General features: G+C 38.4%; 3 protein-coding genes across 4 annotated transcripts in view; 2 read left to right on the top strand and 1 right to left on the bottom strand.

The window, feature by feature from the left end:
* The window catches only part of LOC117783322, a 49,717-nt gene extending 33,658 nt beyond the window's left edge, over positions 1–16,059 (top strand). Inside the window, exons 2-6 of the mRNA XM_034620688.1 lie at positions 2,183–2,538; positions 2,618–2,839; positions 6,659–6,921; positions 14,595–15,008; positions 15,105–16,059. Coding sequence (XP_034476579.1) covers positions 2,183–2,538; positions 2,618–2,839; positions 6,659–6,921; positions 14,595–15,008; positions 15,105–15,123 — 1,274 coding nt within the window. The 3' untranslated portion in view covers positions 15,124–16,059. The remainder of the gene's footprint in view (positions 1–2,182; positions 2,539–2,617; positions 2,840–6,658; positions 6,922–14,594; positions 15,009–15,104) is intronic.
* LOC117783324 (protein hunchback) lies at positions 4,619–11,208 on the top strand. 2 transcript variants are annotated; one of them, XM_034620690.1, is made up of 2 exons: positions 4,619–4,630; positions 9,925–11,208. In XM_034620690.1, exon 2 carries the CDS (start codon positions 10,123–10,125, stop codon positions 10,894–10,896), a length of 774 nt encoding a protein of 257 aa, XP_034476581.1. In that variant the 5' UTR covers positions 4,619–4,630; positions 9,925–10,122; the 3' UTR covers positions 10,897–11,208. The 2 variants fall into 2 exon arrangements, with proteins under 2 accessions (XP_034476581.1, XP_034476580.1); XM_034620689.1 differs by lacking the exon at positions 4,619–4,630 and adding an exon at positions 9,626–9,790 and having other exon boundaries at positions 9,854–11,208.
* A 491-nt stretch (positions 16,060–16,550) lies between the features above and the next one.
* LOC117783002 lies at positions 16,551–20,260 on the bottom strand. Its single transcript, XM_034620127.1, has 6 exons — positions 20,119–20,260; positions 19,480–19,766; positions 19,062–19,398; positions 18,372–19,003; positions 17,015–17,567; positions 16,551–16,954 (listed from the first exon to the last, which is right to left on the bottom strand). The coding sequence occupies exons 1-6, from the start codon at positions 20,258–20,260 to the stop codon at positions 16,695–16,697; spliced, it is 2,211 nt and encodes a 736-aa protein (XP_034476018.1). The 3' UTR covers positions 16,551–16,694.
* Positions 20,261–20,525: the final 265 nt, after the last annotated feature.

The following is a 20,525-nucleotide window of genomic DNA, read 5'->3' as shown; positions in this document are numbered from 1 at the left end:
TTATAAGAGATCTTATATTGTATATTGTATAACCTATTATATTGCTGGTCACTTTAGTCATAATTAGAGGGTAGCTCCTAGTCAGGTATTCTTTATTACTTGGCTTATATTGTTTGCTTTTCAGTAGCTCTGTAGATTATGCCTTCTTCATACTTATTTCCCTTCACGTCACTCTTACGCAGTTTCTTCCACTCTCTCACTTACTTTTCTCTCTTTCTCTTTTGCTTCCTCTCCTTGAAACAAAAAGTCATTTTCAAAGCCCATTGCCACAAGTAATTTAAAGCGTTTCGCTCCAATTCGCCTCTAGGCACTGTGATGTCTTTTTTGGCTCAACGAAATTGTCACACGCTGCCGCAGTTGCTGCCTACACCAACAACCCTTCCTATTCAACTCACCGCCTCCCCCTTTGACCACGCCCACTTTGGCATACTCTGTGCAGTGCGCCTTTGAAGTTGTCCGCCTGCTGCTCTTGGTTGTGGTTCATTTTTTTGTTTTCTTTTTTTTTTGCTCTCTTTCTGCTTCTCTCTGGCTTGTCGCTTCGCTTTTATTTGTCTTCAATTAACATTGCAACATGCCACTTGTGCCACGTTTTTTTGTGCCTTGTCTTGTTTCATTGACTTTTTTTTATTTTGAGATATTTCTTTGCGTTGGTTTCCATTTTCTATAGCTGCCACACTGTTTCAGCTTATTTATTAGTTTTGTGCTCTCTCTTTCTCTTTCCCTTTCTGTTTGGCTTTGTCTGTCTGTTCTTCTCTAACTTATTTTTAATTTACAAGTTTTTTTTGCTCTGCTTTGACAAGGCCCTGACGACGACTAATGAAAGCCCCGACTACAAAGCAAATTTTTGCCTTTTCAACTTTGCGCTTTTATGCAACGCCCTCAGCTGCCACTTGCCCCAAAACACAACACAGCATCAATTGCAGGCGAGAAAGAGAAGCAAGATTAGAGAGGGAGAAAGGGGGATAGGGAGAAGGGAGGGGGTGTGGCATGCTTTGACCAACCTGGGTCGAAAGTGTGTCAAATGCAATATTATTATTTATGCTTTGACTCTTTATTTTCTTTGGATTATTTGCTTAGCACTTTGTGTAATTGACAAGTTTGTTGCATACTTTTGGGGCGCTTGCCAATAATTGAAAATGGCTCTGGCTGGTTTTAGCCAAAGTTGTGCTATTCATGTATATATTGCCAAAGAACAGATTGAGATTGTGCTTAAGGAATGCTAAAAATTCTGCTTATTTCTAGACTTAATTCAATTACGCTTTCAGTAGAGAAGATTCAACAAATGCAAATGGAATTTTCAAAACCTTACCCGTTGGAATATCATTCATTCTCGGACTTCATTATGCAATTCAGACAAATATTTTTGAAAAATGTTAAAATGCAATTAAACTTTGAGTTAAGCAATCAGAGAAACCACAGGACGCGGTGAATGTTAATGAATTGGTGAAATGATTTAAATTATAATGATCAACATTAATTGACGCTTGAAGAGGTTTATTGCTTTATTTATCAACCAATACGTAAGAGCTTCTCAGTTTGCTTCTCTAGTGTCCTTAAATGGCATAAGATATTAGATTTGCTTTTAGCTTTTAGCTTCTTTCTAAATTTAGCAAGCTGCTTAAAATGCTTAGTAAGGATTCCCTTTGATTTGGCTTTACTGAAACAAGCTTGTTGAAATAACATGATCAGAGCTTTACTTTTGTTATTAAAAACCTTAATGAATAACTACCGTTACGTTAACTATTGCTTAAAATATTTAAAATCCTGAATGGAATATGAAGATCATAGATTAATGTCCGACTTACCAGCTTTAAGCTTTCGTCGGTAAATAATTAAGTTGGTATTGTTTGAATTTCTGTTTACAATCTTGAAGAAGGATTTAACCTACTTTATTTACAGGCATTGAAGTAATGCATATATAGTAATCAACATGGTAATTCCATAAGGTATTTAGTCTCTCAACATTTCTTCAATTAAAGCTGCAATCAGCAGCACATTGCGTATACTTAATCTCATATTTAAGTTGAGAGCAACGCTTAAGGCTCATCAAGTGTCGAGTGTTGACTGCAAATGCAAATGTTTGCACAATTTTGTGCATTGTTTATACCTTATTTTTTTTTTTTTGTAGTTGCACTTGCTCATTAAATGTTAATGACTCACTTTGTCCTTGTCGCACACACAGGTCGCACACACAATGCCAACTATGCGCTCTACCATATCGGACAGCCTGCCACGGCGGGTGTCAAGCAATTTGCGGAGACGGGCAAAACGGAGTTGCTGGACAGCAATGCTGGCGAACAGCAGCAGCAACAGATGCAGGCAGGACAGAAGCCAGTGTCGACGGGATTTGCCACTGCCACTGCCGCTGCCACAGCCACCGAGCGGAGCGTATTTGATGAGTTCAGCATGCCGGCAATTCAACTGGGCGCAGGTCGAAGTGAGGCCAAAGTGTTTGTCGACAGTAATCACAGTTTGGTATCGCTAATGACGCGCATTGTTCCATCGCCGGATTGGTTCATAGGCGTCGACTCGTTTGAGGTAAGAGACAATACTCAGAACAGAAATCAATGCTCGTTCATTTCATTCCGTTCTTTCTTTTTTTTCTGTTTTGCTGCAGCTTTGCGTGGGAGGTTCATGGATTGATACGGTCACCGTTGAATTGGATCCACTTGATGCGGGCACCGACAATGGATTCACCTTCACCGCACCCAATTGGCCAACGGCACCGCAGGGCGTCATCTATCGCATCACCTCACGGTATCCAGGACATCCGGCGGGCAGTTTCTATTATCCGAAGAGCAAGCGTTTGCCTCCAATTGCCACATTTCAGTTCATCAAGGTAAGCTGCAGCGTGTTCCTACTCTTCGAAATATGCTTAAACAAGTTAATTAACTGCAAATTAGCAGTCAAAATGTGGCGCCATCTACCCTGCTCCTTTGGTACCATTTACAGCCCTAATGACTGCCCTGTAAAAAGAATGAAAAAATCAAAGTGCTAATGAGCCATTAGCATTACAATGGCGTCAAACATGTGTAAAGGGCATTGCGTGTGTGTGTGTGTGCGTGTGTGTGTGCTAAAAGTTGGGGCATATTCCTGTGGCTGCATGCCCTAAATACGCTATATAAATCAGCTGCCGCAAACCACGCAGCTGGTGCGAAAAAAAATTGAAACAAATTAAATGAAAAAAAAATAAAAAAGAGAAAAAACAGTGAGAGAAAAAATAATGTTAATTACATTAAAATTATATGCATGTTGCTGAACTCTGCGAATTAGCTTAAAGTCGGAAGAGTAATGAAATTATTAAACTAATTAGCAGCGTGTGAAATGAACAAGAGACAGAAATAGAGCGAGCAAGAGAGTGAGAGTGAGAGAGGAGAAACTGCGTAACTAAGCATTATCCGTGGTTTCACTAAATTAGCTTAAATTTAGTTATAATTATGTTGTCTTATCAAATTTAAGCTGCTTAACTAGGGCAAATATTCTGTTTATAAATATTTAAATAAATAATATATATATATATATTCACATGCACTTGGAAATACTCTTTTTAAATGACTTTCCAATTACTTTTCTTTAAATTAAATAACATATAATTCCCCTTTTCAATCACTTTAAATAAGTGCAGACTATAAAAAGCTGCACTTAAGATATTCTATCATTAAACTATACTTAATTGCTTAGTTAACTTCAATTAATTTGATTATAAGTAAGCGTTCTATATAATATTGTTTCGTGACACAAAGATTGGTTTGATTTCTCTAGAGCACTCGTCAATTAGAGCAGCGAGTACGGCTTAAGTATTCAATAAATTATGGGTAAATCGACATGGCGTTATCTTAGTTACGTTATCTAAATTTGCCATAACCATTAAAGGCAATGCTTAGCTCGTCTACGTCATATTACGTACTTTATCTTTATCCATTGGGGTCGACCTTAGTAAATGCCAATCCATTAGCTAGCACAAATCGTGAACGTGAACGTGAACCATTTCAGAACAATGGTAATGCAAAATTTGCTATGCTCTTACCAGAAAGAGTCCCTCCTAAACAGCAGTGAGGAACATGGGCAGGAACAGGACCAGAAACAGCAGGAGCTGCCACTAAAACCACCTCCATACACAAAGGCAATTGGAGCATTCAGGCATTGTAATTATATTGCAGGACGTACGATTCTCTGAAAGTGCGGCACTTACACTCACAATAGAGACACCCCCTGCCCTCTGTCGTAGCCATCCCTCCTACCCGTATTTCTCTCCGTCGTAGCCGCTCATCAAAATTGCTTTTATGTGTGGCCGAGAGACGCACATAAAATTTACGCCCAACGCTTTTGGCAGATGTTTCGACTACGTTTGCATAGTTTAGTTGCCGGTGGGCAGTTTTCCATTTGGGGGGGAAGGTGTGAGAAGCCAGTTCTATTCGTGGGCGTGGCTCATACACACACACACACACACATATACGCTGTACGTGTGGTCATTATTCTTTATTTGTTGGCCCAGCTTAGATGCCTCTTCTACGGCTTCTACTTGTATTGGCTGCTGTTGTTGCTATTGTTGTTATAGTAACGCCTTTTTGACACTACTAATTCTAGTTTTATTTCGTACTGGGTGCGCAACAGCACATTGGGGAAGAAAGTACTAAAAATGTCTACTCCTTTTAATGCGCTTCCTTAAGGCATATACCATTTATAACATGCTTTGTTTTCTCTGTAATCAAAACCTTAAGCAAAGACTTCTTTTGATTTAATCATACTACATTTTATCAAAATTCAATGTTGACTTTTAATTAAATCGTTTTCTTTTTTTAAATACTTAAATATAAATTGTATTCTCTTACATAAAAATTATTTTAATTATCTTATTTTCACTACCGCCTAAACGTATGCTAATAAATTTTATCAAATTGATTTATAATTGGTTCCGTTTTGATTCAAATTTGATTTATTTATTTATAATTACAGTAGCTATTTTCTATGAAAGTAATTATTACTCTGTTTTTTGACATTAGGCAATTAATTAATTAAATTATAAATCCAACAAATGTTTGATCATTTATTATTTTTGCATACCCCAGATGTAAATCTAGTTTACATTTTTTCATTATACTTCATAATTTGTATTTAACTTTATTTTTATTTTTAATATTTAAATTAATTTTTATACTTGGTAATTTTCTTTTTTCTTTGCCGACTGCTTTTAGTCTTGCATAAATAAATGAAAAAATATCTTATGAATATCCACAACTTTTCATATTCATAATTTAATTTACTTTAAAATTTACAAATTAATCTAAATATCTTATGAAAATCCACAACTTTCCATATTCATAATTTAATTTACTTAAAAACTTACAATTGAAATGATGCCTAATAATATTTAAATTTTATTTAAATTAAAATAATAAATAAAGTCAGTTCTTTTATTAAATTTAAAAAATAGTTTTAATTACATTTTTATGCAGAATGCATCATTAAACTATTTATTGATTTCCTTCACCACAAAAGCGTATACAAAGTTCGTTGTAATAAAAATGGTTGACTTGTTCTACGTTATATTTGTCTACTTTTGTTTATGGCCAACGAAATGGAAAGTTATTTACTTAGGAGAATGTACGGCTGCTTCATTTTATGGCCAAGACATGTGGACCAGGCCAAGTTCTAAGTAGTTATGTAGCTATGGTACATACATATAAGAAGTCGGCCAGCTAGTCGACTAGCTGTGCATTATATACGGGTAATTATGTGTTGATTTGGTTGGGCATTAAATTCTTAAATTTGCGTTTAAGTGAAATGCCAGAAATAACTTTGTGTGCCATTTGGCGCATTAAAATCTGGGATTGGCATGGAATGTGAGAGCGAGACAGAAACGACGGATGGGAATGAGGTTCTGGTTGTGGATCTGGGTCTGTAATCCACAAGGAATTTCACAGTATTTCTGTTGTTGTTATTTGCGGATTATGTGTGTGTTTCAGTGTGTGTGTGTGTGTATGTGTGTGTGAGTTTTAATGCCACAAAAGCAACACGCGGTCGCTGTCGACGCATTTGCAAAGTGAAGCTACCAAAGGTAGCCCTCCGATAAGCCAAAAGCCCAAAGCCAGGCAAAAACAAAACAGGGCCAATAACAATGCGAGGGGCGACTGTATAAGTATAGAAAATGACAGCAACCCAAACAAATAAATTAAAATGCGCGACAGCGCGCCAACAAAAGTTTTTGCTATGCTTCGGTACCTAGTCGTTGTCACATCCTTCTCTCTCTCACTCTCTATCTATCTCTTTCTTTCTCCTTTCTCTCTTTATACGCCCATCTTCCCGCGATTTGCACACCTGGCCTTTAGTCCTGTAGCCCAGTGTCTGTGTCAATATTTGCCACAAATTGAAATTAGCAGCGCGTTAGGCGCACCTGTACTCATACTTATACACACACACACACACACTCACACCGGTACTTATGCCCATACTTACACTCACACTCACACTCATGACTATTCATGCAGCTGTGTGTGAATTGCTGTGAGCATTTGCTTTGCTTATGCCATGCACATAATCCGCGTAAATTAATATGCTGCACACATGTGTGTGTGCGTGCGTGTGTGCGTGTGTGTGTGTCTAACATTTGCTTTGGACAGTCTAACAATTTCCACCTATTTTCATTTCGCATTTCCAGCTTAAGGAGTACGAACTGAGCGAGGTATTCAACATTGCCGAGGATGATCGCAAATATGAAATGGTTCAGACCCAAACACACCTGGATGCCGAGCACAATCACGTCGAGATGAACAACGAGCTGTCCGCAAGCATTGAGCGAGAGCGACAGAGAGAGCGAGAGGGGGAGAGAGACGAACAGACACCGCAACAGTTGCAGTTGCAACAATATGATGACGAGAGACAACGCATACGTTCTCAGCTGCTGGCCAAAATGAATCCCATGTGAGTTGAACAATTATATAAATTAAAGATAAATATAAACGTATTATGCTTGCAACTTTAGATGAGTTTATTTTAATAAATTCCCTTTGAAATGTTTCGTTCCGAATTTTATAAAACTAAAGTCCATTGAAGTTCGTTAAGTTGTAAAGATTCCGAAATATATATGCTAATATATAGTTTCTGCAGTTGAAAGCTTTTCATAAATAATTACACATTGGTTTAGTCAAGTTAATAATAGATGTAATTAACAGCATTAAGCATTAATCAATATTCATTCATTTGCCATTAATTACACGCTGCTAAAACAAAGTACAATTGACATGCAATTATATATTTAGCTTGTAGCTGTACATCGAGCTAAATATAGTTAATTACACACACCCTCCACAACAACAACGAACAAAATAATATAGTAAAGTGATTTATTGACAAGGGAAATGAAAGAGTCAAGCCCACGCGTCGTATGCGTAATGCTTATTTCCCACTACAAGTTTTTTATAGAAGAGCTTAATATCATATTTATTTATTTTTTATATTTTACTACCTATAATTTTAATTCAGCTGGATTCATTTAAATTTTAAAACTTTCTTCTGCTTTATTGAAATTTTTTTATTAAAAAATTAAGGAAAATGTAGAAATAGAATTTTTTTCTTTATAAAATAATCAAAAAAAATCAACTCTATGGTTTGAAACATCAAACAAACTGTATATATCGATAAAAGTACGTAAGCAATAAGCTGTTGAGACAACCTGGCGTATACACAATCTAATGCAGTTGATACTCGTTCGAAATGCATAAAGTCCTATTACGGTATGTTTAGGTATATAATGGCAGCAAGTAGACATCAATTTGCCATACTTAACATACGAGTATGCGTCAGGTGTTCCTGTTTAGATGAGAAAACTACTTTCAGCACATTCAGAGCAGCTGGCAACAGGAAAAGCAAAGTAAAAACCAAAATCTAAAAAACAACAAGCAAATAGCAAATAGCTGCTTTCTAGCACACTTGAAAGCACATTACACTACTCTGGGAGTGGTGGGTGGTGTCTGGTGGGTGTTGGCGGAGATTGGCAAGCTGACTGAGAGAGATCGTGGCACGTAGCTGGGTAATGCTGCACCTTTAAAAAGCTTGCCCCAGAAGCAGACTGTAAAAGAAAGCAAACTAAAAGAAACAAAACAAAACGAAGAAAGACTGAATATCCAACTCCAATGTCGGGCAATGTCCTCGACGTGCAGGATATTCGTACAAACGCAAACTACAACTAATCCAGTGCCAGGCTATGGCAACATCGACAGCTCTCCGCCACGCCCACTTGCGTGCTACTTGCGAGTGCTGCTGGAGTGGATTTTTGGCACCATTGGCACTGGTAACCTGCATATTTAATGACAAACTCTCGCCAGGAGCGGGAGAGCGGGAGAGAAAGAGAGGGGAACAACGGAGACAACGCGTACGTGTTCGAGTGCCAAGAAGCAAAATCCAGAATCCAAGTAAAAACTCTGCCAGGCAGCTGACTAAAGTGGCTGCATGTTTAGGGCGTGGGCGAAGGTGGGGGCGTGGCAGTGGGGGGTTTAAAAACAATTGGCAAGCTGACAAAAGCGCCAACAGCAAACCAAAAGCAATGCCAACACTTGCTCGGACAGTGTAATTACTTGCAATCTTATCAATGACCCCTCGCCCCTCGCCCCGCCCTCTTCCGAATTCTGTCTATAATAAAATGCCAAGCACCTGAATGCCTGACACCCACAACACACTCAACTTAACTTGGCCCCAAACAAAACACGCCGTAAAGTAATCGGCAACAACATGTTCGCGCTGACAGTAGCAATCCCACTTATTGCTGTAAGCACAGCATGCAACATACCACGGCAACAACAGCAACAACTATCACAGCCACTACCACAACAGCTACCACAACAACAGCCACAACAAAGAAGTGAGCATTGAGCCTTTTAAAAGTAGTTTGACATTCAGAAAGAAATTATATAACTATAATTTTCAGTGAAAAGGACAAAGGCAAAAAAAGCTAAATCTAAAATTGATGTAATTAGTTCTGAGAAATATACAAAAACATATGAATATTATTAGTATATTATTATTATCAAATATTATTGAAATGCAACCTTACAAATCGTATTACAAAAATGCTTTTCCTTAATTAATCAAAAAAATCCAGATTATTATTCATTTTTGAGTTCCAATAGATACGGATCTATTACAAAATGTTCCTATATTTATTACTCCAGTGAATATTAAACAATAAATATTAATTGTAATTGAAGATTTTTAAATTGAAATTAATAAACTTAATTGAGCATTATAGAAAAAAATAAATAAAACAAAAATGTTGCATTAAAAAAAAAAATATGAAATAGCTAGATATTTTTATATGACAGAATTACATTAAGCTGTATTTGAACATTAAAAATAACAATTACTGCTTCTAAGTATGTATTTGATTAACTTGGGCAAATGTTTTTCTATTTCCATGTTTTATTTGTTTAAACTTATTGCTAAGTTTGTTGTCTAGCGCTGGGGAAGCACTCGTATCTTATCTAGTTGATAGTCCATGAACTATGTCACTAATCCTTTTCAATTGTTTAAATATTAATCAAAACCATGACGTCATTTGAGTGTAGAGACATCTTTGATTCATTATAATTACTATCTTATCAATGCTGTGGCCTGTGCTACTTATAAAAGTAAGGCAAATGTCTGGTGATGGAGGCAGTGGAGTTAACTGTGTCCAGACAACAACATCAGCAACACAAACAACACAACAACAACATGTCCGTGCCGCCAGCAACACTTGTGGTTATTGGTGCCGCTGCAAATAAATCACAAAGGCAAAAGCAACAACAAAAGAGCAGTAATATAATTACTAAATTTAAAATACTAAGAGTAGTACAAAAATTGTAATAATTCTTTTCAGAATCGAAAGTTAAACAACCAGCTAAGAAAGAAGAGGGCAAAGTTGGGGGGAAGTCACCACAACAAGCAGAGTGTGAAACCAAGTCAAATAGTTGTCAAATCAGTTAGTTAGTCGGTTATCTAATCAATGGATTTGTGGCATGAAAATATATTTGCTATGACATAAACATTGACTATAAATTGACTGGGTCGGGACAAAAGTATTTTAGTTAAGTGGCGCAACGAAAACGCAGCAGAAGCCGTGATAAAACAAAAAATAAAATTAAAAAAATGCAACGAACAGCAACGACAACAACAACAATAGAGGAAATTAGCTCAAATGCAACGATAAATGGTGCAACGATAAGTGAATCGATAGGCATCACAACAATTGAGACAACGCCGACGCCAGCAGAGCGACAACATCATCATCATCATCATCATAAGCATCATCATGAACATCATCAAAGGGAAGAAAGTGAAACGACTTTGGTTATAACTGATGTAAGCGATGGCCAAGTTATTATCGAAACAGACACAGAGCAGCCACAAGAGCAACATCATCATCATCAACATCGTCATCATCATCAGCGGCATCGTCAGAAACAGCAAAAAGCGCCACAACCACCAGTGCCACCGCCATTACCCACAACAGCACCACCCTATCTCACACCCACCGAGAGCCTGACGCAGGAGGAGTTTGTGTGGCAAACGGACTTGGATCTGCCACCGCAGCAGTCAGCGCCCACATCACCTGAAGTTGAGGCACCTACACCACCCGCACCACCTAGCATACAGAGTATTCAGGCAGCAGCAACCGTAGCAGCAACAACAACAGTAGCAACAGTAGCAGCAACAACAACACAACCACCAGATGTTTGCCAAACGGAGCTCATCATAGAGACTACAGGTACAGCAGCACCGTCATCACCCACCGAGCTGGTATTCGTCGGCGTGGTATCTGCCGAAACCACGGACAAGCGGAGCAAGAGTTACAGAGTCAGCACCGATTTGGAGGCGCCACCGCAAGAGCCCAAGAAATGTTGCCGTTGCATCATTGCCTAAGTGCTTTAAGGCATTGCACTGACAATGGCATTTAAAACTCCATTTTTTGCAACTGTAAATTACAGGCTAATAGAAGTCAGCGTGCGTTAGAGCGAGAGCAGCATAGTGCTCTCTTTGAAGTCAAAAAGAAATGTGAAAGAGCAAGTTATATGTGTCTGGCAACACCGGCAAACGATTGTGACAGAGCTGCCACGCTCGGTAAATTTATTCCAAAATCTAAATTTGTTTAAGTCATAAATAAAAGTATGAGCAATTTCATAATCTCTCGATTTAATAGATATGTTAAATTTAATAAACAATTAAAAGTAAAAATATATTTGATACATTTATAGTTTTCATATAATTATTAGTCAATTCCACGTCTAATACAGTTGTTGCCAAATCCATAAATTTTTTGGCAGATATTTAATATTCTTTTTATTTCAACATGTTATTAGATAAATCCATATTAATTGAAAATATAAATAATTAATATTTCAACTCATCTACTCATCTGTAAAAAATGACCTGAAAACTTACAACATTCTTTTCTATTTAAAATCGGAATTTAGTTGAAAATGTGAATTTAGTTGAATATGAATAACAAAGGAATTATGTTTATTTAAACTCACTTTTAAATTGAAAATTTTATTGGAATGTAGTTGAAATGTGTTATGTTAAGGGTATGCCCCAAGAAGTAGAATAAAATAATATGCGTATAGGAAAAACAAAGTCATCGCTTATCGATGACAAAGCAGCCTTATCAGCATGGGAACTTAAGCTACCGCCTGTATGGAGCTTATCTAATCGATGGTGCTCACGATGGTGGTGGGGTGGTTTCAGGTGGTGCAAACAAAATCACCGTCGCTGGCAAAAAAAACGTAATTGATAATTAATTAGCTGCGGCCACTCGAGGGCAACTCCAAAGTGAATGACCACTCCGATAAAACACTTGACGGCATTCAGTCAAGAGTCAGAAGCCGTTGAGCAGCACTCGACAAGGAGAGCTCGATGCCGCCGCCGCAAAGACGGGGCTATGGACCCGGCCCTGCCTTTGGGCCCGGGCCACAACGACCGCCGCCCGGACCTGGATTTCGCGGTCCACCCGGATATGGACCAGGACCAGGACCACCGCCACCTGGACGCACCAATGTGAATGTGGATGTCAACATTGGTGCTCGACCACCGCCCATGGGCGTGGGCATTGGATTTGCACCACCGCCGCTCATTATTGGCGGACCGCCAGTTGTCATCGGATCGGCTGCTCCACCGCCGGTCATAGTGGAAACATTTGGACCACCACGACCCACAATGGTTGCTAACGTTCAACCACAGATGGCCACAGCAACTGTCTACACACAGCCGGAAGTTTGTTGTTGTACCATTCAATAAGCCAAGTTGAGTCTTCATGTGTTCGTGTGTGTGTGTGTGATTATATCTATAAGATATGTGTGTTTATCTTTATCTATAATATGCATCTGTATCTAATTTGTGACTGTGAATAAATTGTTAAGTTTTGTGAGCGCAATTGTCTACAGATGTATTTTTTTTATAAATTGTGTTATCTTCAGGTTTATCTGAGCTTAAAAAAGTTACAAAAATGAAGTCCACTAAAAGAAAACAGTTGATTTGCAGCTGTCAAAGGGAAAACTTTTATACTCTGGTAATAGTTTAAGTCAACTCTGATAAACATTGTGAGTGATTGGTTAAAACTAGGCTTAAAACAGTTTCAACTAATTAAAATGTATTTAAAATGATATTACTTACTTAAAAGAGATGTCAACAATAAAAATGCGGAGAGCTTAGAGGAAACAAAACGTAGAGCATATATATTTAATAATATAGAAATTTAAAGATTTTACAATAGAGTAAATCAAGTAGTTAATTTCAGCAGTTAATAAATTAACACAATTGTTTTAGAAAATAATAATTGTTCTTGGGATTTAATAGCTTCCTTCATTTGTTATGATTAGCTCTTCATAGTTTACAGAACATCTTAAATAAATATTAAAATCTCTTTAATCAATTTATTTCTAAAAATAAAAAACACAATTTGTGCGTTGTTTATTTTGTATCTAAAGCAAGTACAACTCTTGCAATCAATATAAAATACGTCAAGGCCTTGAACATGTTGTGACATATCTGAAAATTGAGTAAAATAATATAATATGTACGTATGTATATATGTTGCATATTTCTGGGGGCTGTGCACGAATACAAATTGCGCATAAAATAACATTTACTGAATACAGTTTGATGCGCCCGTCTAACGGTAATTGCCATAAACATGATCAACGTAAATTGTTGCTAATAACTGCCATTCCACACCCACAAAAACACATACACACACATACACTCACACAAACACACACATGTGAATACATGTGCATTTGTTGGGACAAATTTCTTACTTGCCTCAGCTAAAAAAAATAATATAAAAATGTTTGTAATTTCAATTTGAGAATTTTCTTCATTATTTTCATCAGTCAGTCGACAGTCGGCAGGCAGGCAGCTGGCGGCACCGCTTTTCCACGCTTTCAACTTTTCTGGGGCTTTTATGTCAGTCGACTCTTTCGAGTCTTTAGTCTCGCATCATGTTTTCAATATTTTCGCCAATTTACTTGGCATTTTTCGGGTGCTGCTTTTGCCTCTTGATTTCTACTCCTGCTCCTTCTCCTCGTATGTGTTTTCTTTTTTACTTTCTTTTTTTATTATTATTATTATTTGCGCGATTTTGCACGGCATACGGGGAATGGGTATGCAAATAAACGAAAAGTGCAGGAAACAAAACAAGGAAGTTGGCCAGGAAGGAAGGAAGGAAGGAAAATGGCGGCGGCACAGCAAATGTTGCTTCTACCTCTGATTCTCGGGTTCCAGAGAAGAAGCACAGACACAAACACACACACACACGTACACACACTGATACTGGAAAACTGCAAAAGGCAAATTTAAATTGAAATTGTCTACAGCTGACGTGCTGAAATAAGAAACACGCTCAGTGCAGAACACCTTTGATACGGCTAACGTGGCGTATGTGTAATCTCTCTGTATATTTATGCGAGTGTGTTTGTGTGTGTGAGAATGTATTAAGGAATGAAAATCGTGCTTGTAACAGAGTGTTGTGTGCTCTGACTTACTTTACAAAAATTATGATTTTATAAAAAAACTTCTCATAAGAAAAACTAAATTTATGCCCAAAATTGAAAAGAACATAAAACAATTTAAAACAATAAAAGTTATTTTACAGTAACAAGCCGTATATTTCTTAGCTGAAAATGAAATTGTGAGTGAATAATGTAACAGTTTGTGACTTTATTTTAATAGACTTTACATATTAAAGCTACACAATTTTTATATTTAAATATTCATTCAATTGTTAATGTTGAATTGACAAATTTATAATTTATAAAATACACAATACTTTTACTTAATCTATAATCGCATAACTAATTAAGTAAGCTGATTTCTTAAAACATCACATTTTTTATACAGACAATATTTATTTATTTAATGCAATTTAAAGTGGATAATGTTAACAGTTTCCGACTGTCTTTAAATATCCATTAAATTTTAAAGTAACCCAGTCATATTTTTGTTGAATTTACAATCGTTTAATTAAATAAAAATAAATATTGTTACTTTATTTAGAAAAGTATAATTATTGAAGTACGCTGCATTCTTTTAAAATCACAATATTTATTTATTTTGCTGTCTCGCAGCTACAACAACAGCCAACCACCAGCGATGGTCAATGTGGTGCCGAAGAATGATAAACACGCGCTGATGCAGAGCATCGCCAGCAGCTACAGGCGCACGGATGTGGGCAATAACAATGCCAGCTACCCGGCAAAGGACACTGCCTCCGCCTCCGGCTCTGGCTCCGGTCTTGGCTCGGGCTCAGTTTCAACACGACGTCGCTCGGGGCTGGCGTCGAAAAGGCGTCGCGACTGCCGCGTGAGCCATTGGTCCGAGTGGACGGCCTGCAGCAAGAGTTGTGGCATTGGTGAAATGCATCGATATCGCAAAGTCATCAAGCACGGCAAACGCGGCGGACGACCGTGTCCGGCGCTCCAGCAATCCAAATGGTGCGGCACCGAGCGCAACTGTCACGGGCCGCAGAGCTATTTTAATTGGTAAGCCAACTCCCCCCAACCCCCACCCCCCACAGTTCCCCTTTCCGTCACTCTATGATAGTCAAATATGCATTTAATTTCTGAAATTGTCTGCAGGTCCGATTCCGATACATGAACACGCTATGCAGGACCAAGCGATATATAAATATAATTTTAATTTAAGGCGTAAGAATTGCTTCTTCTGGAAAAATAAAACAGTAGAGAACCCCAGCGGAGAGACCAGGCAGAGATCCCAGCAGCTACAGATCGACTTTAATTTAATTTTAAATTTAGATTACGATACGAAATTCAAATTGAACAAATTCATTTTAAAATGCACGCGAATGCAGACAGCAAAATGTTCGATACTAAATTAAATTAAAAGCAAAAACGAGAGCAAAATAATTAATCATGAAAATTGCATATGAAACCGAAGACTACTGACAATATTTAAAACAAAATGGATTTAAAGAAAGAAAAAAGAAAAACAGAACTGTTTCGAGTTCCATAATCGAATGGATTTCACAGATGCATACAAAGCACACTTTATGGATCATCTAAAAATGAAATAAAAGTACAAAAGTGCCGAGATTCTTAATTTTTAATCAGCTTCAAAAAGTATGCAATGTATGCGTTTGCGGAATTCACTCAAATATGGAACTCGGAAGAGCTTTTAAACACACATTTGGCTAATGAAAAGTGAACTTTTTGGTTATTCCTTTGAGTTGCTTAAGCTAATTTTAATGTATAAATCAAATGGAAATTTCAGAAATATATGTGTCATATATAATAGAAAGTCAGAAAACCAAAAAGAAAAAAAAACTATTTAGTAGACGTACAAATTTAAGATACAAGCGACTACGAGAGTGGTTTAATAAATAGTGATACTAATGAATTTACTTAATATAAAAATTCTAAAATCTAGAAAATTTTAAAATACATTTTTTTCCAATTTCTACTTCATTCATTTCATGTTTAGATGATTACAAATGATTATTCATTGACTTGATCAACTATTTATTAAACTGCTCTCGTATTTATAAGTATATTAACTAAATCAAACATATACAAATACCAAAAGCCGAATAATAAAACAAAAACAAAGCGTGAAAATTTGCGTAACCAAACAAGGAAAATACCAAAAAACCAAAAAAGTGTTGCACACACACACTTGAATCTAGTATAAAAGTGTGTGTAGAACAGCAATTAAGCTAACATTAGATGTAAACTAAGCTAATTAAACTTTAACAGATTGCAATAAAAGTATATTAACACAACAGCAACTGCAAGAACAACCACAGTCTATTAAAATATTGTTTAAAAGTACCTACAACAAGTTTAATTGAGACCCAAACAGTTTTACAGTCAAGTAAAGTTTGAGAGTCGTACAGTTTGGCAGTCATCGTAAGAGAGGCAAACAAAAATGTAAAGTTGAAATTTAATCCGATTTCGAATGCATACAGTTTGAGAGCCACACACAGTTTGAAAGTAGGTGACAGTTGTAGGCAATGTGTTCGACATTCAATAATGTAAATTAAAGATTAATGCAAAATTACAAATTAGTCATTAAAACACTTATGATGTAATTAACAAACAACAACTGCAAGTGCATAAGACATTTTGTAAAATAAATCAACAAGAACAACAACAAACCAATAAAACCAATGCATCGTAAACTGTAATCGTAGCGATATACGAATAATTCAATCAAATCATCTTTCGATTATTTCGGTGTTTTATCCAAGCAGGCAAAATCAGTTTTAATACGCCGGAGAAGGTAATGCAGAGTCCGGCAAAAGCAAACGGAGCCGTATATCCGCCAGTTTTATCGACCAAAAGGCCACCAAAAGTGGTGCCAATAAAGACGCCCAAGCCCATGGCCAATGCCGTAATGCCAAAAGCATTGGTCAGCTTGGAAAGGCCCAAATAACGTACATATATGAGAGCACGGAGTGTGGCAAATACAGCTAAAAGAGAGCGTCAAAATGAGTGAGAGAAGAGAGTGAAGTATAAGCTACTTAGTTCACCTGGCGCCACGCCATATAACAAGCCATAGACAAACTGAAACCAGATCAAATCGCTACCGTAGAAAGCGCTGACGAAGACCATAATGCCACCAAGCATCAAGCCGCCACCACAGATGTAGTTCGTCCAGCCTCGCAGCTTGTAGGCCACAAAACCACACAGAATCCTCACCAAGAAGCTGGTGGCACCAATTGCAGGTCCAATCCAATGTGAGTACTCCGTTGGGATGGTGGTGCGCGCCTTGGAGTAGACAAAGGGTATATTGAAACCCATTGGATAGAGAAAGGCGGAGGCCAACAGCACACGGAACTCGAAGGACCTCAAGAGATGCACATCAAAGAGACGATTCATTGCCTTCATTGCCTTCGTTCCCAACCAACTGCGTTTCTTCTCCTTGTCCTTTCGCGTCTTCTTGTGTCGATGAACTTGATTGCGCGGAGTTGGACTGGGAGAAGATCTCGGTGAATTGCCTTCAGAATCGGGCGGCATAGCTGAGTCTCTATCGGTGCTGTCATAGTCGTGTATATTGTGAAGACCGTAGGCAGCCCTTTGAATCTAAAGGATTAAGTCAGAACACGTAATCATTTGATTTTATATTATAAAAACAAGTCGGAAAAACTATAGTCGAAATCCCGACCGTAAAATACCTATTACTTATTTCAATATATATAAATTTAGTTTACAGAAATTACTATTTAAAAAACTGCTGCATACTTTTGGGTGCTTGAATTGCCTTAATTTTTAATAACTTTTGTTAGCTATTTCTGCCGTTCTAATTGTCCGATCTGACTGCAATTAAATGGAGTAATATATAATATTAAGACGGACGGACGGACGGACAGACGGACGGACAGACGGACGGACGGACGGACAGACAGGCGGACGGACGGACGGACGGACGGACGGACGGACAGACAGACAGACGGACGGACGGACGGACGGACGGACGGACGGACGGACGAACGGACAGACAGACGGACGGACGAACGGACAGACAGACGGACGGACGGACACAGACGGACGAACGGACAGACGGACGGACGGACACAGACGGACGGACGGAAAGACGGACAGACACACATGGCTATATCGACTCGGCTGTTGATGCTGATCAAGGATATATATACTTTCTAGGGTCGAAGATGCCTCCTTGTCCCTGTTAAGTATATTTCAACAAACACAATATACCCTTTTACTTATTTTTTAAGTAACGGCTATAATTACATAGTAATGATTACCTGATGATTTTTGACAATTTTCATCAATAATAATGATTTTTTTTTTAAATTTTATAGAAATCTGATTGTGATCTCTGAAAAACATAGTTAAAGGTTGTTTGTCCCAGATATAATTACTCACATGCGCTTGAGAGCCAACTAACTCTAGTTCCTTACCCTCGATCTGCTCACGGTTATGTGGCACATCGTAGTCAGCTGGACCTGTATAGAAGAGATCCTCCTTCTGTATGGGATCGGCACGCACAACAAAATTGCGCTCCGATCGCTCATCATCTGATAGGGGATATCGATAATCGCTTTCAGTTGGTTTCTTCACACAGCAGGGAGAACAACGACTGATCCAGCGACGCACTCGTCCCGGTCGCTCGTACGGCTCATAGGTTTCCAGCACAGCATGTGATCTTTTCGAGGACACATCTTCACCCAGAAAATTGTGCACATAGAAATTGCCATAGTATTCATTCGAGCTGGATGTGGACATGGGATCACTACGAAGCACGCCCACAGGAGTTGGAGCCACCTCCTGATAGGCCAATGCCATAAAGAAGATGAGCACGATCAGGATCACCTGTACACGTATTGTGTTCCGCCAACCGATGCTCAGCGCCAACAGGCTGTTGGTTATGGAGAATAAAAAAATGCCAGCGCCAGCGCCGGAACAGGAGAAGCCACTGGCAATAGGACGATATCGCTCAAAGTAATACCCAATGATCAGCTGAGAGCTCACCCAGATCATGCTCAGTCCTGGTCCACCTGCAGAAACTTTACCGTTTGTAGTTTAATGTGGCATTAGGTCACAACAAACACCTACCAATGATGCTGTAAAATATGATCATCATCAGCAGATTGGTACTGAAGCTGGCTGTCAGAATGGAAGCAGCTGAGATCACCACACCGATCAAGGCAACCGGTCGAAAGCCATAGCTATTGATGAGGGCACTGGAGAAGGCACCGCCCATAAAATAGCATCCAATTTGAATACTGCCCACGAGCACTACTTCAGCACTGCTCACATTAAATTCCTCACTTATAAATGGCAGCAATATGCCAATAGAAAAGACAATGCCATCCACAATGAGCTGGGCCAGAAAGCTGAGGCAGAGCACCACCCAGCCATAGCCACCATCAGGTGGAATGGCCATATAAATCTATAGATAAAGACAGAGAGAGAGAGGAGAGAGAGTATGCATGAGTCGTGGTTGTTTAGTGCCAGCCATTCACTCACTTACAAACGCCAAGCCCGAGGCCAGCCTAAATCCGTGTGGCACACTTCCCTGAGGATTATCACTTCTATACGCTTCCGTCTGTTCGCTGTCAAATTGAATTTTAGATTCCCTAGCGTTATATTCGATGCTGCTAATTTCAGTGGGCAAAGCCGCTGTTGTTTCATCCGATCGTGGTATATCTGAATCGAATTCATTGGGCGTCTTCGAAAGTGATTCTGCTCCTCTGTCCAGAGTTGTTTGCTCTTCAAACGAATCGTCGGAATCATAAGGCGCAGGATTTGCTATGCGTCCTAAAAAAAAAGTCATGGAAATATCATTGAGCTAAAAATATATATTCTATTTCTCAACTTCAGAAACTGCAGTTAATTATTTAAGGAATAGATCAGGCGTGATCAGCTCTTTCCGTTATTCGCATATTAGTTTCTTCGTCGTCTACATGAAACTACTTTAAGAAATTCACCTTAAACATAGACGAAGAAGAAGCAAATACTTTTTGAAGTACTAGAAAATGATGCTTAAAGACTTTAGATAAGTCAATTGTAAAGAACCTCGTTTGTCCAATAAAATGTGATTTATCTGCATTACCCGCTATTATAATCGTTGTACAACTGTAACTTTTTATAGCTCCTTGGTAGCACCTACTTTTTTTAAACACCTTTACCACCTTTGTGGTGAGTGGTTCATCCTGGTCGTATTGCTCTGAGCTGGCGGATGTCAATCTAGTTTCCGGACTCCGTTCAATTTCAGTACGATGCGAATCGGTTCCCACCTGCGCATCCTTCATTTTTTTCATTGGCTGTGGCGACACCAGGATAATCGGTATTTGTGGTTCGTTGGATATTTGCTCGCCAACATCATTATCATGATGATCAAAGCTGCTGGCTGCATCCAATAGTGACTGCGAGGCATTTGTGGAAGATTGTTGGACCAATGTGGCACTGCTGTCGTCCGACGGCAACGGGCTCTGACTGCGTATGCAGCTTGTGGTTAGTTGGTGGCTCGTAGGCACCACTAAGGCACACTCACCTACCCTGGCTATGTTTTCTGCT

Source organism: Drosophila innubila, assembly GCF_004354385.1.
Source record: "Drosophila innubila isolate TH190305 chromosome 2R unlocalized genomic scaffold, UK_Dinn_1.0 1_C_2R, whole genome shotgun sequence".
In the NCBI taxonomy this organism is placed as follows: Eukaryota; Metazoa; Arthropoda; class Insecta; order Diptera; family Drosophilidae; genus Drosophila; species Drosophila innubila.
The sequence above is the reverse complement of the archived record's forward strand: the minus strand, read 5'-3'. Positions and strand labels throughout refer to the sequence as shown.